This window comes from Parasteatoda tepidariorum, chromosome 1, assembly GCF_982258835.1.
Source record: "Parasteatoda tepidariorum strain Cologne lab strain chromosome 1, Ptep-v5.0, whole genome shotgun sequence".
NCBI lineage: Eukaryota > Metazoa > Arthropoda > Arachnida > Araneae > Theridiidae > Parasteatoda > Parasteatoda tepidariorum.
Window position 1 is genome coordinate 71,333,338 of NC_141755.1, and position 24,051 is coordinate 71,357,388.

Sequence of the window (24,051 nt, forward strand, 5' to 3'; positions counted from 1 at the left end):
CATCCTCAATTACTACTTCATAAAACTAAATTGTTTTAAAGCGACTCATTAAAAATCACTTTGCATTGCATTTTTTCCTGATTACGTTTGATACAAATGCTGCACTTTAAATTTTTTGAATTGTGCAATGTATTTCTTGTAAGTGGCATTTACTTCTCAAATAAGTTGAAGCTGAGAATACAAAAATTTATCCATTTGATAAAAACGGATAAAAATTATCTATATGATAATTTTTATCCGTAAGGAAACCTTTTTCTTTTTAGCTTAAGAACATACAAACGTAAAATACGGACAAGATGTATCTGCATGATTAAATTTTGTCCCTCAGATGATTTTGTGTTTTTAAATACTAGAGTCTGGAAACGTTAGATGCAGATGAAAACTTAACTATATGATGAGTTTATATGTGAGAAAACGACACACAGTGAGAAAAAGGTACTGTCTAGACTATCAGAATATATAAAATTTACTGCGTTTTTGGCTCTGTAGGAACATTGAAAGCTCAACAATTTCTACCGAAGTGTCTCGTTAATAATTTTTGCAACATTAAAAATAGAATATAGTTTTATAATATGCTATAAAATTAGGTAAAATTTGTTAATTTTATCATGATACCTTAGAGCAGGGATGAGCTAACTACGGCCCGTGGGCCAACTGTGGCCCGTCGAAAGGTTTCATCTGGCCCGCGGGTAGAGTTTTAACTTGCTAATGATAACTATTTTTGTTCTTTCTTTTTGAACAAAGTACTGGTGACCTTTTTACTTTTTCTACTTTCGTTGTACAAAACATAAATTGATAGAAATAGCTAGCACAGACAGCTTCATTTGGTAAAATGTTGAAAGTGAGTTCTTTATAGAATAACCGTACATTGGAGGCCAACGAGCGTTTGTCTTACTCGAGAGGAAGACATACGGAATATACGGCAGACATATAGTTGAATTGTACTTCACAGATTTCAGTGCCATTCAAACAGAATTAGATATTTTTACCATGCGTTTCAACATAAATTGTGAAACAGTGAGGTCGGATTTGCAGCTTGAATTAATTGAGTTGCAATCTAGCAATCATCTGAAGCAGTTACTTCTAAATATGACAAAGTTGGAGTTTTGCAAATCATTACCCAAAGGTTAGTTTCCCAAATTTAATATCTCATGGCCAGAAAATCAGTCTTAAGTTTGCTTCATCTTATATATGTGAACAAGTGCTTTCGACTACGAACCATAGAATGAATCATTTCAGAAGTAGACTAACAGACAAGCATTTAGTCTCGTTCTTTAAAATAAGTACTTCTCACTTTGAACTTCAATATAAGGAACATTTAAAAACTAAATCGCAATTTCATTCCTCTCATTAAATATTTAAATTAAGACTTCGTTTTTTTTATTTTAGACATTTTTACTTAGCCCACCAAACTTTTTTTTTGTTGGTTTTTTGCCCTCGTCCAAAAAGATCTGCCCTTCCCTGCCTTAGAGCATGATTTAAAAGCCATTCATTGGCCTAAATTTATATGTTTCAGTTTTGTAATTTTTACTAAATGGATGATAAGAAAAAACTATAATTTTGAAAACCAGAATTTTTGGAAAAATGTTGCCACATGTGGGGAAAAACTGCGAAATGATTGATTTAAATACCGTACATTTCGGTTTTATTATAAAAATTATGGTTTTCTTTTCTCCAGAAATGTTTTTACCATACAGTATGGTAATTTTACCAGAATTTTTTTTCCGTGTGAATCTATAGGAAGATCTTGTGTTTTTAAACGTAAGAAACCATAGAAGTATTACGATTTTTATTATTTAACATATTAATTCAGATATAAATAATTTACAGTAAAAATGTTATTAAAACATAATAACTAAATATTCTTTTATGCAAATTTCAAAGCATTACAGAACATTATTACCAATAATGCAATTCCTCCTGTTTTAGTTTAGTAATAATTTTAATGTATTCTTTACACGCAATTTCCCAGTTCATTTTACATAATGTATAATAAATAGTGCCTCTGCTTCTCTGCGAATAAAGATCAATATGTGTACGAACATTTTAAGGTATTTCTGCACATAATGCCAAAACAGGATTTTATAAATTGCAAAAGTTTTTAGATTTTTATCACCTACGCTGATTTATATCATGTATTACTTTTAAATTAGGAATAATTTCTAATTTTTTTAGATTAAAAAATTATTCTTCTAAAATTTCTTTCTGACTTCTAAGCCTTGGATAAGCTATATAAAAAAGAATAATTGGAAATTTTTTCATAGTTTAACCCATTCGGGACAGGTAATTCATAAAAGCAATTATACCAAATCATAATCTGAATGAAAAAAAAAAGTGGTAGCTTAAGTGTGGGCATTGCTAATTTGACAGACTTGTTTTGCTTTCACCTAGTCTAATCAGATATCTAGTTAATATTAGATCTAAGGGTAGCAATTTTAATATTTATTTTGAATTAAGTAGTGGTGAGTTAAATCTTAATTTATTATAACCCCGCCCACAAATAAACTGCTAAAATAATTAGTTTGGTTACTAGCTTTATCTTTTTACCATGAGAGATAATGTTTCATGCTAGCACTTATATAAGTTATATACTTTATATAAGTTATATACTTATATGAGTCATATACTTTATATAAGTTATATACTTATATGAGTCATATACTTTATATAAGTTATATACTTATATGAGTCATATACTTTATATAAGTTATATACTTATAGTATAAGTTATATACTTATATAAGTTATATATCTTTTATAAGTTATATAAGCACTTATATAAGTTATATAACTTCTGTCACGAATATTTGTGACAACAGGCGTGAAAGGGTTAAAAATACTGTTATTTTTATGATGTACATACCAGTTTCCTGCTTTGTAAGTGCATAAAACAAGCTAAGAAAAATCTATAAAATCTTTTCGAATTTTTTTCCTTCAAATACAGTAGGGAACCGATTATCCGGAACGATTGGGACCATCGCTATTCCGGATAACTGATTTTTCCGGTTTTCTGAATTGCTACAAAAAGCCGTTTTTTTTATTGTTAAACCCAACTAAGAAAAATATAAATTAGGAAATAATCTTAAAAAGAAGAAAAAACGATGAAGTAATACTGTAATGATTATTTCTAAAATGATGGTATGGTAAACATCTTTCAAAAAAGAAAGAAAAATCCTAAAATCTTATGAGGAAAAAAAAATTTTTTTTTTTAAAATGGCGGGGAAATTTATCGAATTTCGTTCCGGTTTTTTGGTTTTCCGGTTTTCTGATTTCCGGATAACGGGTTCTGTACTGTATTTATAAATTTTCTTGGTTTTTTAAATGCAAAGATAAATGTTCAGAATCGTATTTATTATAACCTAGGCATTTTCAGAATTGTATTCATTGCATTTATTTAAAATATTGTATTTATTTCCAAACCCATTAGAATATGCGATAACTTATAAGGAAAAAATAAGCTTAACTCTATTCAGAATTTATAAACTTATTCATTTTATGTTCTACTTGTGAATATGGTGAGCTATAATTGAAAGTGTCGCTAAATTTTAACAGAACTTAAAAATATATTTGTTTTCGGATCTATCAGAATATAAGATAAACAAAAAAAAAATAATTTTAATGTCTTCGAAATTACGGAAAATAGTATATTTCTTAAATGATAAGCTATGCTATAAGGAAAGATTAATATTTTATTATTTAACTATTTAAGACATACCAGTTTCCTGCTTTGTAAGTGCATAAGACAAGCTAAGGAAAATGTATAAAATCTTTTCGAATTTTTTTCCTTCAAATATTTATAAATTTTCTTGGTCTTTTAAATTTGTAGGTACATTTTTAGGAATATATAAGCTGTTAATTGAAGAATAAGTAAAAATTTTTAATTTTAAATTGTTCTTTATTTTTAAAAAAAAATTTTCTAGTACGTTAATTAGTATAATTTTAGTTTAGTTTAAATAATGTTGGTATGGATTAAAAAATGCCCGAACTTTTTATTGCAATTTTACACTTTATACTAGAGGCAATAAACTTTTCATTTCGAACTCACTTCGTACAGAAGATAACGAGGTTCGATTCCCAGGATTGGCATATTGATTGATATAAAACGATCACATTGATCATATAAAATATGTGATAACATACACCATGAATAAAGCTTTTTATCTTACCATTTGGAGTCATGTTTTAAAATCATACCGTTTCGAATTAGACTGGATTGAATTGAATGTGGAATTTAATGGTTGAGGAGAGGAACTGAGAAAAAAGTATACTAAAAACTGCCAGAAAATGTTTACTTTTATCATGTTTCTAACTCTATGGGAACACCAACAATCTAGGGAATTTTTACCAAAATGATACTGGTAAAATTAACATTGAAATATTGTTACATAATATGTGATAAATTTTGGTAATTGTAGTAAAATTTGTTAATTTTATTCTGATATTTTAGAGCATGACATAAAAACATTAGCATAAAAACTTGTCAATTTATTCAGTTAAATTTACTTTTCTGTTTTGTATTTTTTATTAAATGTGTGATAATTAGAACAATGATTTTTAAAACCAGAATTGCCAAAAACCGTTACCATATGAATGGAAAAATTATCATATATATATTTTTTCTTTTTATTAGAAATGTCTTTACCATATAGAACTCTAGTTTTACCAGAATTTTTTTCTCTGTACTTACATTGATCAAAATGCAAATGGAAATATATATGCTCAAGGTAATCCTAATTTGACACTCGTTTGTCAGTCAGGGATCACTAAAACCCATCATGAAATATTTATTAAGGGTTTACAGTACCAGCAACTGTTTATCGTCAATCAAGATCAAGCGAAACGGAAAAAAGCCTGATTCGGTTTTTCGTTTTGTGTCTCTGTCTGCGTCAGTACATCACAAAATGATGTACTATATAACATTCTCAATTTTATCTGTATTTTTTTTTAATCTACTAGTTTCATTTCGCGTCGGCATTTCGGTTTCTTAGTGCAAAATAGTGTAAAAGAAGTTAGTATTAAAAGAAGTTTAGTTTAAAAGAAAGGCTTCCTAAGGTTACTACACTATCTACCAATAAGTATTTGGACACCTATGCAAATGACTATATCTGCGGTCATGAGATACGCTACGTCCTCCGCCGGTATATGTAGTGTAGGGAACAACATCGGCATTAGTCCCATGTAAGACGCCTACTGCACTATTTTGAATGACAATATGCCTCCTATGCTGTGGCAGTTTAACGGGGTGGACCCCTGTTACTTCCAGGAAGACAATGCCAGCTGTCATGTAGCTAGGCTCACCAAGGCTTGGTATGGTGCCAATGGGGTTAATCGAATGGACTGGCCTGTCTAGACCTGAACCCTATCGAGAACCTCTGGGACGAGTTGGATCGCCGAATTAAGGAGTGTACTACGCGTCAAAATCGGTGAAAGAACTTACATGTCTTCTCCATGCCGAATGGAAGAAAATACCACTAGCCGTCAAGGACTTGTGGAAAGTATGCCCCGGAGGTTTCACGCTCTAATTGCCTCTCGTGGAGGCTCTACCAACTATTGATTATGAGTGAAGTTTGTTTTTCTTTTCAATCACACGTGTCAAAATACTAAGTGGTAGATTGTGTAGTCGGCTGTTTGTTGTTAAATGTTAATGTCACTCCATAAACACTCTAAGATTGTTGCTTAGCAATTCCAGCAAAATCTGCTAAATGTAAAGAACTTTTGAAACATGAGTTATATAAATCGGGGGACAAAATTTCCAATCACCAGCTCGTCTTTGGACATCGAACATCGACGGCTAGTGTGTAAGCTCCGTTTTGTAAAATGTTGCGTTTCAAATCAGATTACCGCAATTTTTTCAGAGATGTGAGTTTTCAGTTAGCAAATCATTAAAAATGTTGAACAATCCAGTTTCAGATTTTTAAAACGTAGGTACTTTATTTACGTCGCGCTAGAGCTACACAATGGGCTGTTGGCGACGATCTGGGAAACATCCCTGAGGATGATCCGAAGACATGCCATCGCAATTTTGATCCTCTGCAGAGGTGATGGCTCACCTGCTTTGGTAGCCCGACTATCTGCTTGCGAAGTCGAGCACTTCACGGTAGAACAGTTCAGCGAGGACCAACACTGAGCACTCTCGATCCCGACCCATGCTGATCGAAGTGGTCACCCACCCGATTACTGGCTGCAGCCAGTGATGCTTGACTTCGGTGTTCTACTTGGAACCATTTCTTTATGATCTGTCCACTGCGGGACCAGATTTTAAGAGAGAGAGATTAGTTAGGTACGCAAAAATACACATAGGAATCTATATCAACAGATGTGTTAATGTTTCTGCGTGTTATGACGCATTGGGTTGACTTTCGTAAGAAATATTTCTTAAATTTGAGATAGAGAAAATGAAGAAACTTTCCATGCGCACAAATAAAAATAGCCTTTTAAACGCGTTGAATGTCAACCCGCAGTTGCTTTTTTGTGGTCTACACAGTAGTGTGCATGGTATTTTTTACTACAAATTTATCTATTATAATAATTTTTTAAAACTAGTTTTTTTCCCAATGTATTTTTTGTACATCCTTTTTAATTTCAAATTTCAACGAGAATGCAACGTGAAGTTCAGCACGCAAAACAGCAGTAGTCGCTTACGATTTATTATGTAGAGAGATATTTAAGCTTTGAAGATTAAAGTATTTTTAACGTTTTGTTTTTCAATGATGGTTACAAGCATGTAGTTATAAAATAAATAAAATCATTCTTCTATAGAAAATAATAATAAGTATCTGTTTCTTTGTTTTCGATCGTTTTTATGACCTCATTTTTATGATCATTTTTCTCGTTTATTTATGTGTAATCGAAATCAGATAACTGTTTTATGTTAGTGTTTGGATGCGGGCAAGGGTTAAGAACACTACTTCAAAGAACATAAAACATCAAATTTACCGCCATTAAGACAAATAGGAAGTTCAAATATTATCGGAGGTTTTATGTTTTACTTCCGTTTTTTATCAAAGGAAATGAAACTCATCACGAAGAACGAAACTGTTCAATTTTGCTGAACTTTAAAAAAGGAAAATTATTAAATATAAGTTTGAAAATTATTGAAAATTATAAAATAGTTGAAATTATAAAATTCAAATTATTTTAATTTTGTAACCGATGTTGAATAGCCCACCCAGTTTATGATTGTCAATGTTCAACTCCGTAGTCTTGTAATTTTGAATCCAAAACAGAAGGCAAGGAAACTTCTGAAACATGTATTGGGAGAAATTTACATTCGTGGAGGACTTTTTGATGGAACTAACTCGCATTTGCGTTACACGGAGAGAAAAACCGCGAAAACATCCCACAGTTAGTCTGCATTCATATTGTGGTCGGTACAAGCAGGGTGCAGAATTCCTATCGATCAGCAATCGCTGGGATCGAACCCGGGTCACCTCATTGGATAGTGAGCGCTCTATCCCCTGAGCCACCGCTACTCAGAATAAATCATTATAAAATTGATTCCCACTACATCAATCCGTTGTTTATTCAATTTTTCCTCCTCATAGACGAGGAATGCTTCATCCGGTATGGTAGACTATTTTTCAATTAGTTACATAGCTATAATTATTTAGAGTTTTATTTAGTTGCATAGACTAATTTTTGTATTTTAAATTTCTGTTGTTATTTTTCTTAATATATTGTGGTTAAACCGTCTTAACAAATGGCAATCATTTTGCGGAGTATATGTATACAAAATATGAAAATCAATAAATTTACTGACTCTTTGTTTTCTCGAACTCATTATAATTCATGAATAGAACTTGAAGTGTTTGGTGAACAAAATATTAAACAATAACATTTTAAAAACGCTAAATTCTGGGTTTTTGAAAACGGTATATTTAGAAACTTCACTGCGGAAAAAAAATATAATTAAAGCTACCAGATAGATTTATCTGGCTTTTTAGTTCTATAGGAACATTGAAAAGCACAGTAATATTTTAACATACCGTTAATGGCTTTTAATATTATTATTAATAAAAAAATATGGTGCTATTATCATGCTGTTTAGTAGTGAATTTGATAAAATTTGGTAATTTTTTTAAAAAAGAGGATAATTCTGACAGTAATAATATACACTGGTTATCATAAATTAAGGAAAATTCACAAAAATCGCGATAACTCAAGAAATTACACATGGAATTTTATGAAACTTACCCACAATATACAACACATAGTAAGGTATTAAACAACATAAAAAGAAATTATCAGACATTAATAGTAGTATAGAAATTAGCACATGTATAAAATAAGCAAATTGGAAGTATCGGTTTGCAATAGAAAAAGTACCTTTAATATGGAATATGATTGCCTCTAGAAGCAATACAGCACAAACAGCGATGTGTGATGCTTTCAATTATGCGGTCTATCAGTTCAATAGGAAGTGAGAGCCATTGCTCTTGTAAAGCAGTTGCAAGCGTGGCAAGGGTCTGAGGGGGCGGATTGATGGCAGATACACGCCTCCCTAGAGCATCCCAAACGTGCTCGATAGGATTCAAGTCCGGGGATCGAGCTGGCCACTCCATGCGAGTAATTGTTTCCTGTTGAAGATAATCATCAACAATGCGAGCTCTGTGTGGTCTTGCATTATCGTCCTGTAACAGGAAGCAATCACCAATTGCCCCGGCATATGGGCGCACATAAGCATCAAGGATGTTGTCTCGATAAACCTGAGCATTCACGGTTCCCCTTGGAAAGACATGGAGGTATGTGCGCCCTCCTAAGGATATGCCTCCCCAAACACAGACACTGCCTCTTCCGTATGCATCTCTTTCACGGATGTTTGATGGATGATAACGGGTCCCAGGTTCTCTCCATATCAAATAACGTCTACTGTCACTTTCTAGACTAAACCTGGACTCATCCGTAAAGAGAACAGGCCTCCATTGATCTGACGTCCAGTGGACATGTTGTCGGGCCCACTGCAAACGGTCTCTCCTATGGCGTGATGTGAGCGGCACGCAAATGGCTGGTCGTCTCGCATACAGACCACCTTCGTGGAGCCTTCTGCGCACAGTTGACGTTGACACCAACCTTCCGGTGGCTGCAGCAAGAGAGGATCTAAGATGTGTCGGAGTAGCGGTTCTATTCCTGCGTGCACTTAATGTCAAATATCGGTCATCGGCACTGGTCGTAACAGTTGGCCGTCCTTGACTGAACCTCCTAGATGCCGAATCTGTGGTTTGAAATTGCCTCCAAAGTCTATGAACCACAGATGGACTCACATTTAGCCATCTGGCCACTTCTGATTGACTCTGCCCTGCCTCTAGTCTCCCGATGGCTCTCCATCGTAGTTCTTCAGGCAAATGATGCCTAGAGGTCATTATTACGAATTGGCTATCTCAGATTTTCAATGTCGCAATCACAGTAAAATTTGTGTGCTTTCTCTCAAACTTGGACTTTTATGCTCCAGGCAGATGACGTAAGCCGAGTGCAGCGCCACTAATTTGCATATTGCAATTTTACTCAGCTACTCTTAGTGGACAACATATGCAAATTTTGCACGGTTTGGCTTACTTTTGAAAGAGTTATCGCTATTTTTGTGATTTTTCCTTAATTTATGATAACCAGTGTATTTTGAGATCACGCAAAACTGACCAATTTTATTATATTTTTTTAATTTACTAAACGGTTATTAACCTTGTTTTTCGTCGTTAAATTGTTTTTGTTTTCATTTTCAAGTAAGCTATAAGCTAACATTAACAATTTTTGAAAAATAAAAAATGAGTATCTATTCATAATATGCAAATGAGGGCATATTTTAAAAGTTTTAAATAGATTAGTTATTTAATTAACATATTTAAGTATTCATATTATTTTAATGTAAATACTTAAACTTGGTAAAAAGAAATAATTCACAAAGTTGAGAGAAAGTATGTTTAGTAAATTATCTATACCTTCTTTGTATAATTGAAAACGTGGAAAATAAAATTATTTTATAAACTAAATGTTTCTTTTAAAATGAGAGGATTTAAAAATGATCATAGTTTAACTTGTAATGAGTTTCTACTGATTTATTAATTTGCATTTCTTTATCATTATTTACTAGATTAAAGAGGAAAAAAGAGCTAAAAATTATTTTTAATCATTTTATATTTATTTTTATAATATCAGATTTTAACTATTCTTAATTTCATAAACTAAATGTGAAATAAACATTAAAAAATAATCTTGTTTAGCTATAATATTGTTTAGCATCAACTAATTCTTAAGCCTTCATTTATGCAAATAAGTTCATGAGAGTTAAAATAACTATCTCATGATCGTTGAAATAATTTGCGAATTTTTAATCCCTAATTATGATTGGCCATATTTGTTAGAGAAAATATTGACTGGGGAATACTGATTTGGAAGAGAAAAATAATCTACATTTTTTACGTTTGTGTTATAATTTATTTCCCTCCTTCTTTCAACACTTGCTAATAAGTGCAAGTATTTTTAAAGAAGGTTCTGATTAATCACGAGGTTTTAATATTAAAACAAATAATTTATAAGAAGTTGATATATCATGCAATGCAGCCGGGATAGCCTGGTTGGCAAGGCACTGGACTCACGTTCGTTAGAGAGGGCTCGAATCCAGCCTGCTGAAGACTCTCTGTGTAGTAAATGGTGACTGGTGCACGCTAAATTTGTCGGATCACACAGTCCCCCTTGTTCCCACAGCACATTGTACCTCTGGGGGTATTGAATTGGAGATTGATTGTTCACTGGAGGTCGAAATTACGGTCAGTCGATGAATGTATAAAAGAGTCCGCCCTATAAACGGGCTGTGAAGTGTGTGGCTGAAGTCGTATTATTGGTCACAAATGGCTCCTGTGGAAAGCAAGAACAATCGCACCTCCTCTGCCTCAGTGGACAACGACAACAACAGCAACAACAAATCATGTAATAAAAAATACGAATTCCTTTAAATACATTAAAGTAATGTATATTTAACCAAATACTTAGTTTATACAGCCTTACTAACTTGCCTTAGTCATTTAAGATCTAAAATATTTCAAAAAACGCAAAATACCTAAAAACAGTTTTATAGAAAATATAAAGCGTATGAAGGAAAGGTAAGACAATGAATCTGGTCCCTCCCCAGACGTAAGAAAAGGGAAATATTTTTTAAATCATAAAACTGTTTTCTCAGTTTAATTTCTCTGTATTAAAATCTATGACAGTTAAAGCGATTCTAATAAAATTAAAGAATCCTTTTTTTGCATGAATAATAATATTGAAATAATTTGTTTAAGGCATATTTTTTTGTATAAGCAAAATAGGAATTTTAATAACTTTTTAATTTCTTTGAAATGAAGAACAATTGTACTCGAATTTGCAATACCAAATAACATTTTCTCTCGCTTGGTACAATTAAATATTTTTGCAGTATTTATTTTAAAATCTTTAAGCTTTGAAGTTTGAGAAAATCTTTTAAATTATTCAAAAACAATGAAAAAAAAATATTGGGTAATCAGTAATATTTCATGAAATTAAAACTTACTGAGAAATGTATTCAACTAATTGAGTTTTTTTTTCTATTTTAAGTTTAGCAAAAGAGGAGGGAATTTTTTGTAGGATAAATTTCTCGTGATATTGAAAAATTTGTGGTATCGAAGTTTGTAATATTGTGGTTCGATTATACTACCCGCAACAAGAGTATCTGTCCTCATTTGAAATTATAAACTGCATGCATTATTGCATTGAAATGCATTATAACTGTACGCATTATTGTGTGTCACAAAATGCAATAAAATCGAGTGCCTTTTTTGGAATGTGGTATAGTTAATTACTTTTTCAGACAGAAATATATGTTTAGAATGTAAGTAAGAGGGCTGGACATTCTGTGGAAAATTTTAGACGAGAATCAAGTCTCTTTAAGCTCTATAGAAATTAATTTTTTCATAAATATTGAAATTTTAATAAATCAGACTTGCTCTAGTATTGTTTTAAAACTATTCAGTGGATAAAATGTACATAAGGCAAAATGTATAAGGTATAAAAGGCAAATTTACTATAGAAATTTCATATAAAAATTAATATTTTATAAATTAATGTGAAGAATGTTTAGTTACAAGAAATTAAATACATAAAAGAAATCGAAATACATACGGAATAGAGGGCGTTGTGTGAATAATTAGTTCTTCTTGAAATATCCAAAAAGATATCCATTGTGTGATCAGAAAAAGCATAGCACAACGGGCCTGATATCATCAAGGGTGATATCGGACGATTTTTGGAATTTACTCCATCAGTAATAAGCTTTAAGCGAATTAAATCCTTTATATCCATCTCATATAAGAATAGAATGTTACTTACACACTTTAACAGATGTAGTTTTAGTTCATTGTCCTTCACAATGAACATGCGTGGTAAACCTTAAATGTATTTAAAATTGTATTAGTTTCTATTAACGATTTTCTTTTCACAATAAATGCTAATTATCGTAGAAATTCTTGTTGCTAAGATATTGTATGTAGGAAATAATGATTGATAGTGGTGGAAGCGTGTATATTAATGATTTTTGTTCACTAAAACTTTCGGTTTTCTTCCTTCATTCTGTTTTTGCAAATTGAAGCAGCAGTCCATATTTTACAATAAAAAGTCAGTTTAGAAGTAACATTCCTTATTGTTTTTCATAATTAGCATTTTTGGGTGACATTTTTTGGGGAAAGTCAGTTTGGAAGCAACACTCATTAATATTTTTGTGTGAAAGTCAGTTTGGAAGCAACACTCATTAATATTTTTGTGTGAAAGTCAGTTCAGAAGCAACACTCCTTAATATTTTTGAAGAAAATCAGTTTGGAAGCTACACGCAATAATATCTTTGGGTGAAAGTCAGTTCGGAAGCAACATTCATTAATATGTTTGAGTTAAAGTCAGTTCGGAAGCCACAGTGATTAATATTTTTGGGTGAAAGCCAGTTCGGAAGTAACTCTCATTAATATTTTTGGTGAAAATCAGTTTAGAAGCAACACGCATTAATATCTTTGGGTGAAAGTCAGTTCGGAAGCAACACGAATCTTTGGGTGAAAGTCAGTTCGGAAGCAACCCTCATTAATATTTGTGTGTTAAAGTCAGTTCGGAAGCCACACTCATTAATACTTTTGGGTGAAAGTCAGTTCGGAAGCAACACTCATTAATATTTTTGTGTGAAAGTCAGTTCAGAAGCAACACTCCTTAATATTTTTGAAGAAAATCAGTTTGGAAGCTACACGCAATAATATCTTTGGGTGAAAGTCAGTTCGGAAGCAACATTCATTAATATGTTTGAGTTAAAGTCAGTTCGGAAGCCACAGTCATTAATATTTTTGGGTGAAAGCCAGTTCGGAAGTAACTCTCATTAATATTTTTGGTGAAAATCAGTTTAGAAGCAACACGCATTAATATCTTTGGGTGAAAGTCAGTTCGGAAGCAACACGAATCTTTGGGTGAAAGTCAGTTCGGAAGCAACCCTCATTAATATTTGTGTGTTAAAGTCAGTTCGGAAGCCACACTCATTAATACTTTTGGGTGAAAGTCAGTTCGGAAGCAACACTCATTAATATTTTTGAGTGAAAGTCAGTTCGGAAGCAACACTTATTAATATTTATGAGTGAAAGTCAGTTCGGAAATAACACTCATTAATATTTTTGGTGCAAATCAGTTTAGAAGCAACACTCATTAATATCTTCGGGTGAAAGTCAGTTCGGAAGCAACATTCATTAATATTTTTGGGTGAAAGACAGTACGTAAGCAACTCTCATTATTTGCTTAAATGGAAGTCAGGTTGAAAGCAACGCTCATAAATTTTCAGACGAAAGTTAGTTTTGAAGCATTATTTTTTTGTTATTTTAATAGTGAAACCAGTTTTGAAGTAAAATCACTATTATAGTTTGATCTGAAATTGCCTTAATTTTTTAATAATAATGTTTAATGCAAAATTCGTTTAATTTCGGTCACATTTTCGGCTGAGTACATAAAATTCAAAATCTAAGAGAGTTGTCAGGAGTTTAATACTATCAAGATATTTTGGTGCAATAAGCTGAATTTTCTTCTAAATATTTCGATCAAATGCCTTGTATTCCACTTAAAAAAACATTTAGTTTGTACGACTTTTACAAGCAAACATTATATACGGCGATAGCTAATAGAGAATATAAAACATAGCGTATGATTTATCACAATATTTTTACAATTGCATAGTATTGAAGTGAGTACTTACAACTATGTATGGTACTTTTGCAGGTAGCGGATATTAATAATTCTAAAATATTGTATTTTTTAAAACAAAAATGCTTAAATAATGAGTAACAACTGTACCAAAATACATAGTGAATGATAATATTATTACGGCATTATATAATTATATGAAGTATGAATGCATAACGAGCACTGATGAATGTATAATGAGCACTAAGCAACAACAATAAAAAAAAATAACTACGAAATAATAATACTATAACTGAAAAATTATACGCAAAGCGTATTATCGATGAGTACAAAAATACGTTTATAACAAGTATTTTACCACGAAAAAATGTACCAAGTGGATACAGTGAATCGCAACATTTTACAATTTATAACAGGAAAAGTGTATTTTAGTATATGTGCAGCAGTCTGGTAAAAATAATTGTATACATTTTATTAATTTGCATAAAAAATATGTAAATAATGAGTACTATTAATTTCATAACAGTTGTACCAATGTCTTTGTTGTATCATAAATGTAAAAATATATTCGAGTACTAATACAGATAACAATAACGAGTACTAATAATAACTTATAAAAATACGTAAATGATTACTAAGAGCATTCAGCTTATCTTTGAATATGCATATACTTTCTGCACTACAAATATAAAAATATATTCGAGTACTCAAATATAATGTGTGTAAAAATGATAAAAGCTGTAATATATATTTATATATTTGCGAGCATTACTATTTAATCTAAACACATAGTTTTATTTTGATCATTAAAATATGTACGATTTACTTGCGAATATGCATATACTTTTCGTGCTATAAATACAAAAATATAATCGAGTACTCTTATATGATGCTTCTAATCATGATAAAAGCTGTAATATATGTACTGTAACGAACATTATTAATATTTAATCTAAAAACATAGTTTTGTTTTGATCATCAAAATGTCTGCGAATATATACTTTCTGAGCTATAAATCTAAAAATATATTCGAGCATTCATATATGATGCGCGTAATAATGTTATAAGCTTCATTTTTGCGAGCATTATATTTAATCTAAAAACATAGGCTTATTTTGATAAGCAAAGTCCATAAAAAAGTTTTAATTTACCGCTGATTTCCAGTAATGGTTAGTAATAAAAACTTCCATCTCCTTCAATAATCCCTAAATGAACGAAAAACGGAATTTTCCGGAATTTTCACTCTATCCCGTGAAATAAAGTTCGGGAAAAGTAAATTAGCATAGAAATCCAGCCGTCAATCGTAGGAGCGGCGAAATCCATTTTAATCAGTTGAAAAGGAAATCAACATGATAGACTAAATAGGCACAATTAAATAAATCGATTCTAGCGTCGATAGAAGTGGAATTCACAGGAAAATAACCCATCATTAAGAACACTATCCGAAACAGTATGAGATTCGTCAACCCTTGTTTAGTTATTGAAGGAGAGTGGATGTGATTAGCTTTTTCGAAGCTTTTAGTTCATTGTCAGATGATCCAATCAACTGAGAAAAAAAAGGGTTGCTCCTGTTTCCGCCAAGCCTGTGACATCGCCAACGGATGCAAATTTGAGACTTCGCCAAGATTAATTGCAGTTTTTTTTATTTGACTGGCAGTAAAAGAACTATAATTTCGTTATCGAACTTTAGGTAATGCAGTCAAACTCCGCTATTGTGAACACGGTTTATAGTGAACTCCCGGATATAGTGAACGAAATGTTTGCTCCCGTGCCTTGCTACACACGTGTAATGCTATTTTTTGTGGATATAGTGAACTAAAAAAAGAGAGGAAGTTGGATATTATTAACTTTTTTCTTACCTTTCTTTTACTTTTAACTTTTTTCTCCAACTGATTTTTATTCATTTTTTCATAATAATTTTGAAATTTCCAATTCAAAATAAATACATATGCCGATTTTTAAAACCATCTATAGCACGGAATACTTTTTTTTTTAAACGGCGGGCACTTGGGATGTATTGTCCCATTGGCCAGGAGTGCCAGAACTGCTACTCTCTTCTCGTTACCCAGTGGGCACCTGTGGCGAAGCCACGGCGGTGGAGCAGCGTCGCCCACGTCACACAACCGCAAATCCGTTTATCAGGATTCACCGTTAACCGAAATTTCGGTCTCTTGAAAGTTCATTATAAGTTTGACTGTAACAAAATTCTAAGAAGAAAAAAATATTTTATTTTTTATTTGATTTGTAACTATGGCACTACGGCGCGAACATATAGTTAAAATTATTTATAACTCTGAATTTTGAATTTATATGAGATTAAATTACTTGATAAACAGTTTTGATTCTAATAGGCAATTTGACATTATTCTAAAGAGCTAAAATATTTACTAAAACTATATTGTGTATCTATTCTGTAGTTATAACTATATTGTACCTATTTAGACAGTATACTGTCTTTACACTGTCTCAATAGGCACAATTAAATAAATCGATTTTAGCATCGATAGAAGTAGAATTCCCAGGAAAAGAACACATCATTAAGCCAACGGATGCAAATTTGAGACTTCGCCAAGATTAATTGCAGTTTTATGTTTTACTGGCAGTAAAAAGAACTATGATTTCTGTATCGCTAGTAACAACTTTCATTTCGTTAATAACAAAAATCTAAGAGAGGAAAAAAAAAACTCATTTTATTTTTAATTTGATTTATAGCTACTGAACAATGGCGCCAGCATATAGTTTAAATTTCTTAAAACCTTAGATTTAAAATATATATGGGATTAAATTATATGATAAACAGTTTCTGTTCTAATAGGGAATTTGAAATCAATCTAGACAGCTAAAATATGTAATATAATATTGAAATTCAATTGCTGGAAAGAGAACGCTTAAAAATGAAACTAAAATTAAATAAATACTATTAATGTAAACTCTACAACCTTTAACATATTCACATCGCACTGTGTCAGACCATTCTCTTTCTTCGTTATATAGAGATTTATAGCTCGTATTTGACAAAGATTCATTATGATAATGATTTCTGATTTAATAACGTTTCCATTTTTAATTGGTTGATTAATGCATTTGCAGCGTAAGTATTGTAACAATTTCATTGGATCATTATTCGATTATCATAATAGGTGGATTCTTCCTTTTTTTCAATGGTTGTATATCGAGCCACGGTGTCTCAGGGGGTATAGCACTCGCCTCCAAACGAGGCGATTCGGTTTCGATCCCCGCAATGCCTGGGATTTGAATTCCGCACCCTGCTGGCACCGACCACAGTACTGACGTAAAATATCCTCAGTGGTAGACGCATAATGGGTTAGAGTCCCCTTGCCGTCAGACTAACCATGAGAGGTTCTCGTAGTTTTCCTCTCCATTCAAAACTAGTACTTTTAAAATATAACAAACACTTGAAAGTAGTTTTAAATTCTTGAATTATAAATAATACTTCACATTTTTAAACGCAAAAAATCTAAGGAACGGAATTGTTAAAAGTTTCTCGTGCTTTTCCCCTCCATGCAAAACTAGTATTTATAAAATATAACAAACACTTGAAAGTAGTTTTAAATGCTTGAATTATAAATAAAATTCCACATTTCTAAAAGCAAAAAAAATGTAAGGAACGGAATTAATAAAAGTTAGAAATTGTTGAGATTATGTATTGCGATATTTCGGATAAAAAGTATGGCAACAAGTTATTCAAATCTACTAAGATTAAAACCAACCACCAAAAAGAAGAACTTTAAACAACTCGATCGTAATCGTTTAACTTCAAGAATGTTTTTTTTTTATAGAAAAAAGATAAAAATAACGAAATAAAATTGAAAACTAGACTTCATTACTTTTTTATTCAATAGAAGAAGAAGAAAAAAAACGAAGGGATTTTATTTTTCAAATTTAACTTCGAACGACAGGTGGACGTTTTCTTGAAAAAGGGATTTAAGATTACCGATCAGTTTGAAAAGGAAGTTTCGAATATAGTTCGACAAAGCTGTTTATTCCCCTTTTGCAGTTTTTTTTTATTTTCTCTATTTTCCCCCTTTTCTCGAACTCATCGTATACCGATATCCAATAGATATCTATCAAATACCAGGTTTGTCAGTAATACTCGTACTGTGGAACAAATCAGTAGAAATGAATTGAAGTTGGTTTTATGCGATGAGTTATTGGATTGTACAGCTTGGTTGCACGAACATCGTGAGTTCCAGAAATGAAAAGAAAGAGATGGTGGTTTTCTGGATCGTTCCGGAACATTTATTTTCTAAGCATTTATTCGGAGAGAAAATTTTATTATACTATTTTGTAGGTGCTTAATACAGATGGTTTAAAAATTTTCATAAGCCGAAAAAAAAATTAAAACAGAACAACATAAACAAGAAACTAGTAAATAAGCTACAGGACGTTTTTTAAATATGTATTTAAAATCTCTTTTATAAATATTTAAATTATTGTTGTTGTTCTTGTTCATTTACGTCGCACTAGAGCTGCACAATGGGCTATTGGCGACAGTCTGGGAAACATCCCCGAGGATGATCCGAAGACATACCATCACAATTTTGATGCTCTGCAGAGGGGATGGTCCCCCACTTCGGTAGCCCGACGACCATATTTAAATTATAATTGCAAACTATGTTGTTGTTGCAGTTCATTTACGTCGCACTAGAGCTGCACAATGGGCTATTGGCGACAGTCTGGGAAACATCCCCGAGGATGATCCGAAGACATACCATCACAATTTTGATGCTCTGCAGAGGGGATGACTCCCCCGCTTCGGTAGCCTGACGACCATATTTAAATTATAATTGCAAACTATGTTGTTGTTGCAGTTCATTTACGTTGCACTAGAACTGCAAATGGGCTATTGGTGACGGTCTGGGAAACATCCCTGAGGATGATCCGAAGACATACCATCACAATTTTGATGCTCTGCAGAGGGGATGGTCCCCCGCTTCGGTAGCCCGACGACCATATTTAAATTATAATTGTAAACTATGTTGTTGTTGTTGTAGTTCATTTACGTTGCACTAGAACTGCACAATGGGCTATTGGCGACGGTCTGGGAAACATCCCAGAGGATGATCCGAAGACATACCATCATAATTTTGATGCTCTGCAGAGGGGATGGCATCCCAGCTTCAGTAGCCCGACGACCTGAACGCGAAGTCGAGCCCTTTACTGTAGAACAGTTTAACGAGGACCAATACCGCACATCCTCGGTCCCTACTCAGACTAATCCAAGTGGTCACCCAACCGCACACTGACCGCAGCCAATGATGCTTGACTTCGGTGATCTGCTAGGAACCGTGTCCTAACGATCAGTTCACTGCGGTACTGTAAACTATGATATAAATGATAATGTTAAAGGAATTTTAAAATAGGTGTATACATACAAGTGGTAAATAATAATAATACTTTTTTAAATAACGGCTGACACTCAACTTTTTAGCAGATGACGGAAGTGTTGCTCATTTATCGTGACTCAGTGGGCACCTGTGAACCAAAGTCATGGAGGCGAGCAACATTACCACCCACGCTACCCTGCTATCTGTTCATAGGGTGGGCCACATTCACTCATCACATTACAGAGGACAACACACAAACATCCATGCCCTGAGAGGGATTCGAACCCACAGCCATTGACTTCGCAGCCAGACACACTAACCACTCGGCTACCTGGCCGGCGTGAGCATAAATATTGAAACTCAACGATGTTAACTCGATGGAATCAAAATATGACCCAACCATGACCAAGCCACATGGCCATGACCAAACCACTCAGTAGGTAATTTTTCTTTTCTTATAGCAACGATTTACTGGAAATTTCGGTTTTCAAAATTCAATTTCTTATTACCACGTATTTAGCAAAAAATACAAAACTGAAGAATACATTTAATCAGATAAATGGTTTTTATACCATGCTCTAGTGTATCCTGATAAAATTATTAAATTTTACCATATTTACCAAATTTTATCACATATTATAAAACAATATTTTACTGTTAATTTTTCCAAAATCATTACCAAAGCACTTCCTTAGAGCTAGAAATACGGTAAATTCTAACATATTTTGGCAGTTTTCCAAACACTTTTTTTCCCCAGTGTAAGATTGCCTAGTAATTTTGACTCTATTCAGACGACTCGGTCAACGTCTGAAGAATATTCGTCTGATTTTTTAGAATGCCTGATTTTTTGGAAAAACTGATTTTTCGGAAAATGTTATGTATCAAAATTGTTATCATATTTAAAATTTAACCAATGTTCCACACGAATAAATAAGTTATTTTTAAATATTTAAAGTTACAGGAAAATGTGCTAAAAATTCGTGTTTTTATACAGTTATTAAAATATTCGGGTTTTTATACAGTTATCCACCCCTTTGAATTTAACTGTGCAATTTAAGTTTTATTTGTTTACTGTTTGTAAATACCTTGTATTTTTGTATACGTTGTGCTTGTCGAAACATGTTTCAAGAAAGTGTTTAAATAGATAAATTGTTGCAGAATATAGGAAATATGTGGAGTTAAAAATGAATCTTTAAAGTGATTTGAATTAAAAAAATCAAATAATTTAGATGATTCAAATTAACTGTTGAATCAAGTCAAATAATCTTGATGATAACTATAAGCGATATACTTAAAACAATCGTTAAGTTTACTTGAATCAATTTATTTGAATTAACAGACTAGAATCACTGATTCAAATTAACAGATGATTTAAATCAATAAACCAGAATAAACTGGATTTTATTTGACACAAATAAGGAATTTGGTACTACCATGTTTGCTATCAACTTGTTAATTTCCAAATGTTCGAATATTATTTTGTATTTTGTATTAGTATTAAAATAGATTAACTGATAATTTTGTATCAATAGCATGAATAATAAACTACTACAAATTACTAAATTTTATTAGTTGGTTTTAATAAGAAACATTGATAAACTTGTTTGAATAAATCGAATATAATAACTGCTATTCGAATTAACAGATTATGGAGGCTTGTGGAAATTAGATGCTAGATGCATAGATGGGGTTGATAAATGACGCATATTATCTACATCTCAAAGCTTTTTGATTCGAATTTTGTAAATTTTCTGGATTTGATTTAATTGATGATTTAATTCTATTATTAAAATAAAATACACAGTAATAAATTTTAAATTACTTCATAATATTAATCAGACTTAGATAACGTAATTTTATGACAATTACTAAACAGCGCATAGTACTATAGTACTGAAAGTGATTAAGAACTAACTTAGTCAGCATGTTCAAGTTCTCAAAAAATAGATTTATTTGAAAACCTATGAATTTGTTCTTAAAAATTGACCAGTTCATATCGTAAATATCGTTCATTTTTAGAAAAAAACAACAAAAAAAAAAAAAAAAAAGAAAAAAAAAACAAATAACCATTTTTATCAATGTTTTAATTGCAAGATTTGTGCTTTTTCTTTTCGAACTAAAAACACTTCAAACTAATAAACTAAACAATAATTTGCAATACTTTTGTTGTTTTCACTTTTTAAAAAAAAATATTATCAGTATACTTACATCTGCTGTGTGCACATTGGGAGATGGTAAAGTCATATAAGCTCCACTTTTATCCTTCCCAACTGTTAATCCTAAAAATATATATAAAAAGATTAAAATAATATTTAATTGTTATTTTATCATATTCAAACAAAACAGACATTATTAGATAAGAGTTATAACATAAGAACCATAAATAAGACGGTATTCAAACTGTTACTGCGAGAAAAAACCGTTCATTAACTGTTTTCTCCTAATACGGTTAAACAACCAGAATTTTATCGCACCAGCTAGATCCAACTAATGAAGCCACTTAGTTACTAGCAGATGTGAACATATTATAACCGAGAAGGCTAAAATGTCAATATCATGACTGTCAGAACAGGGGGTTCGAGTCTTAACGATGACATCACAATATTTCATCCATTCCCTTCAACACATGAAGAGTTTTCAGTGTTCTGCACTCTCCAATTTGTGACCCTGGGCAATTGGAATACGATATTCTCATTGATGCATGGATGGCAGGACCCATAAAGTTGCTACAGACGTTGTAGAGAGTCACAAGGATCACTTGTTTATATATATATATATATATATATATATATATATATATATATATATATATATATATATATATATATATATATATATATATATATATATATATATATATATAATACAATTTAAGACACAAATACAAAAACGATGAAAATCAAAGAAAAGTTGGCTGCTAATATCACAGCAGGAAGAATATTTAAAGCAAAATATTTTAAGATGAGATCAAATAAGTTACTACCTCATAAGAGAATTAAGAGTAACAGCCAGCAAAAGAAAACCGAAATCATTAACACGAAATGACGAATTAAATAGCAAAGCACTACTGGAAATAGCAACCTAACTACCAAAGAGGAAAATGTTAAAGAGAAATTAAAGAGGAAGCACTGACATATATGGCAATATCGTCAGGAGGGCATTACCATGTAACCGGCGCGAGAGCAATTTAAGCGATTGGAGGTATATTACCGCAAACAATCATACCTCCTACTGCTCCAAGAAAAAACAAAATATACCAACAGCTGGATGCTGGATAGCTGTGTTATCTCGGTGTTTGGCGCGAAACGCCACTGACCGATTCATCTTTACTGTGTTGATATATTAGTATAAGTCATCATTAAAGTCATATGCTAATTTAAATTGGGGGAAATCCCCATAGTCAAAAAAAAAAAAAAGAAAAGGGGTAGCCGGGGGCTAGTGGTCAAATAACACAATAGGCACAATAAGTCGAGCATGATAAAAGTAAAAATATAATGATATATTAAAAGATAAAGTTAGCTATATACAAAAGGAAAATGTTTAAAAGATTAAGTACGAATAGGATTTGAAAAGAGCAGCACTAAAACATTTGCGATATAAAACTATTTACAATATTGTACAGTGTGAACCTCTGCTAAAACAGTGACTCGGTCGTCCCGGTAATATACCAACAGCTAGTCAGATGAGGACAATATACTGTAATGTTGAAAGTCGAAGTTGAAGTGCGTAAAATCACTAGATAGGAAACAGATATATATATATATATATATATATATATATATATATATATATATATATATATATATATAATAACAGGGCTACATCTGTGTTATCATTGGTGTATTCATATTAAGAAATGCAGTCAAAACCATAATAAGTTATTAAAAGGTTTATTAAAAGATATGCTGGTTCTTATAACAATCCACATCCGCCCTTCCCAAGGGAGGGGGAGTGGACGTAACTCAGGATGGTTCCGACAGATGTTTTGTGGAACACGTTATTCAGCAAGAGACATGCGAAAACAATCGCTCCCGCATTAAATAGTACAGAGATTGGTGTAATTAGGTTACAGTCGTACACACCTTTGTAACTCTACGCATTATGGAAAATTATTTAATGCTTCCTAATATGGAAGTGAAAGAGGGACGAGATTCTAAAAATAACTTCTCCTTTCAAATATAAATCTAATTATTATTCAATGGTATGTTTTCAGCCTTGAATTTCCAAAATAGAATAGCTCTACGCTTACTCTTTAACAAAGACATTTTATGAAACCGAAAGAGTTTTAATTCTTTTATTGATACAAAAGTATTTATTATTTTTGTATTACATGTATATATATATATATATATATATATATATATATATATATATATATATATATATATATATATATATATATATATATATATATATATATATATATATATATATATATATATGCTAGTTTACTATTGAATTTAAAAAATAACACTGTGAAAAGACTATGAACATAATAAGACGAAATAATGTAATATCGACTCGAAAGCTTATC

General features: G+C 31.8%; 1 protein-coding gene across 1 annotated transcript in view; it reads right to left on the bottom strand.

The window, feature by feature from the left end:
- The window catches only part of LOC107437838 (uncharacterized), a 341,669-nt gene that overhangs the window by 118,165 nt on the left and 199,453 nt on the right, over positions 1-24,051 (bottom strand). The window contains exon 6 of the mRNA XM_016049967.4: positions 21,726-21,796. Coding sequence (XP_015905453.2) covers positions 21,726-21,796 — 71 coding nt within the window. The remainder of the gene's footprint in view (positions 1-21,725; positions 21,797-24,051) is intronic.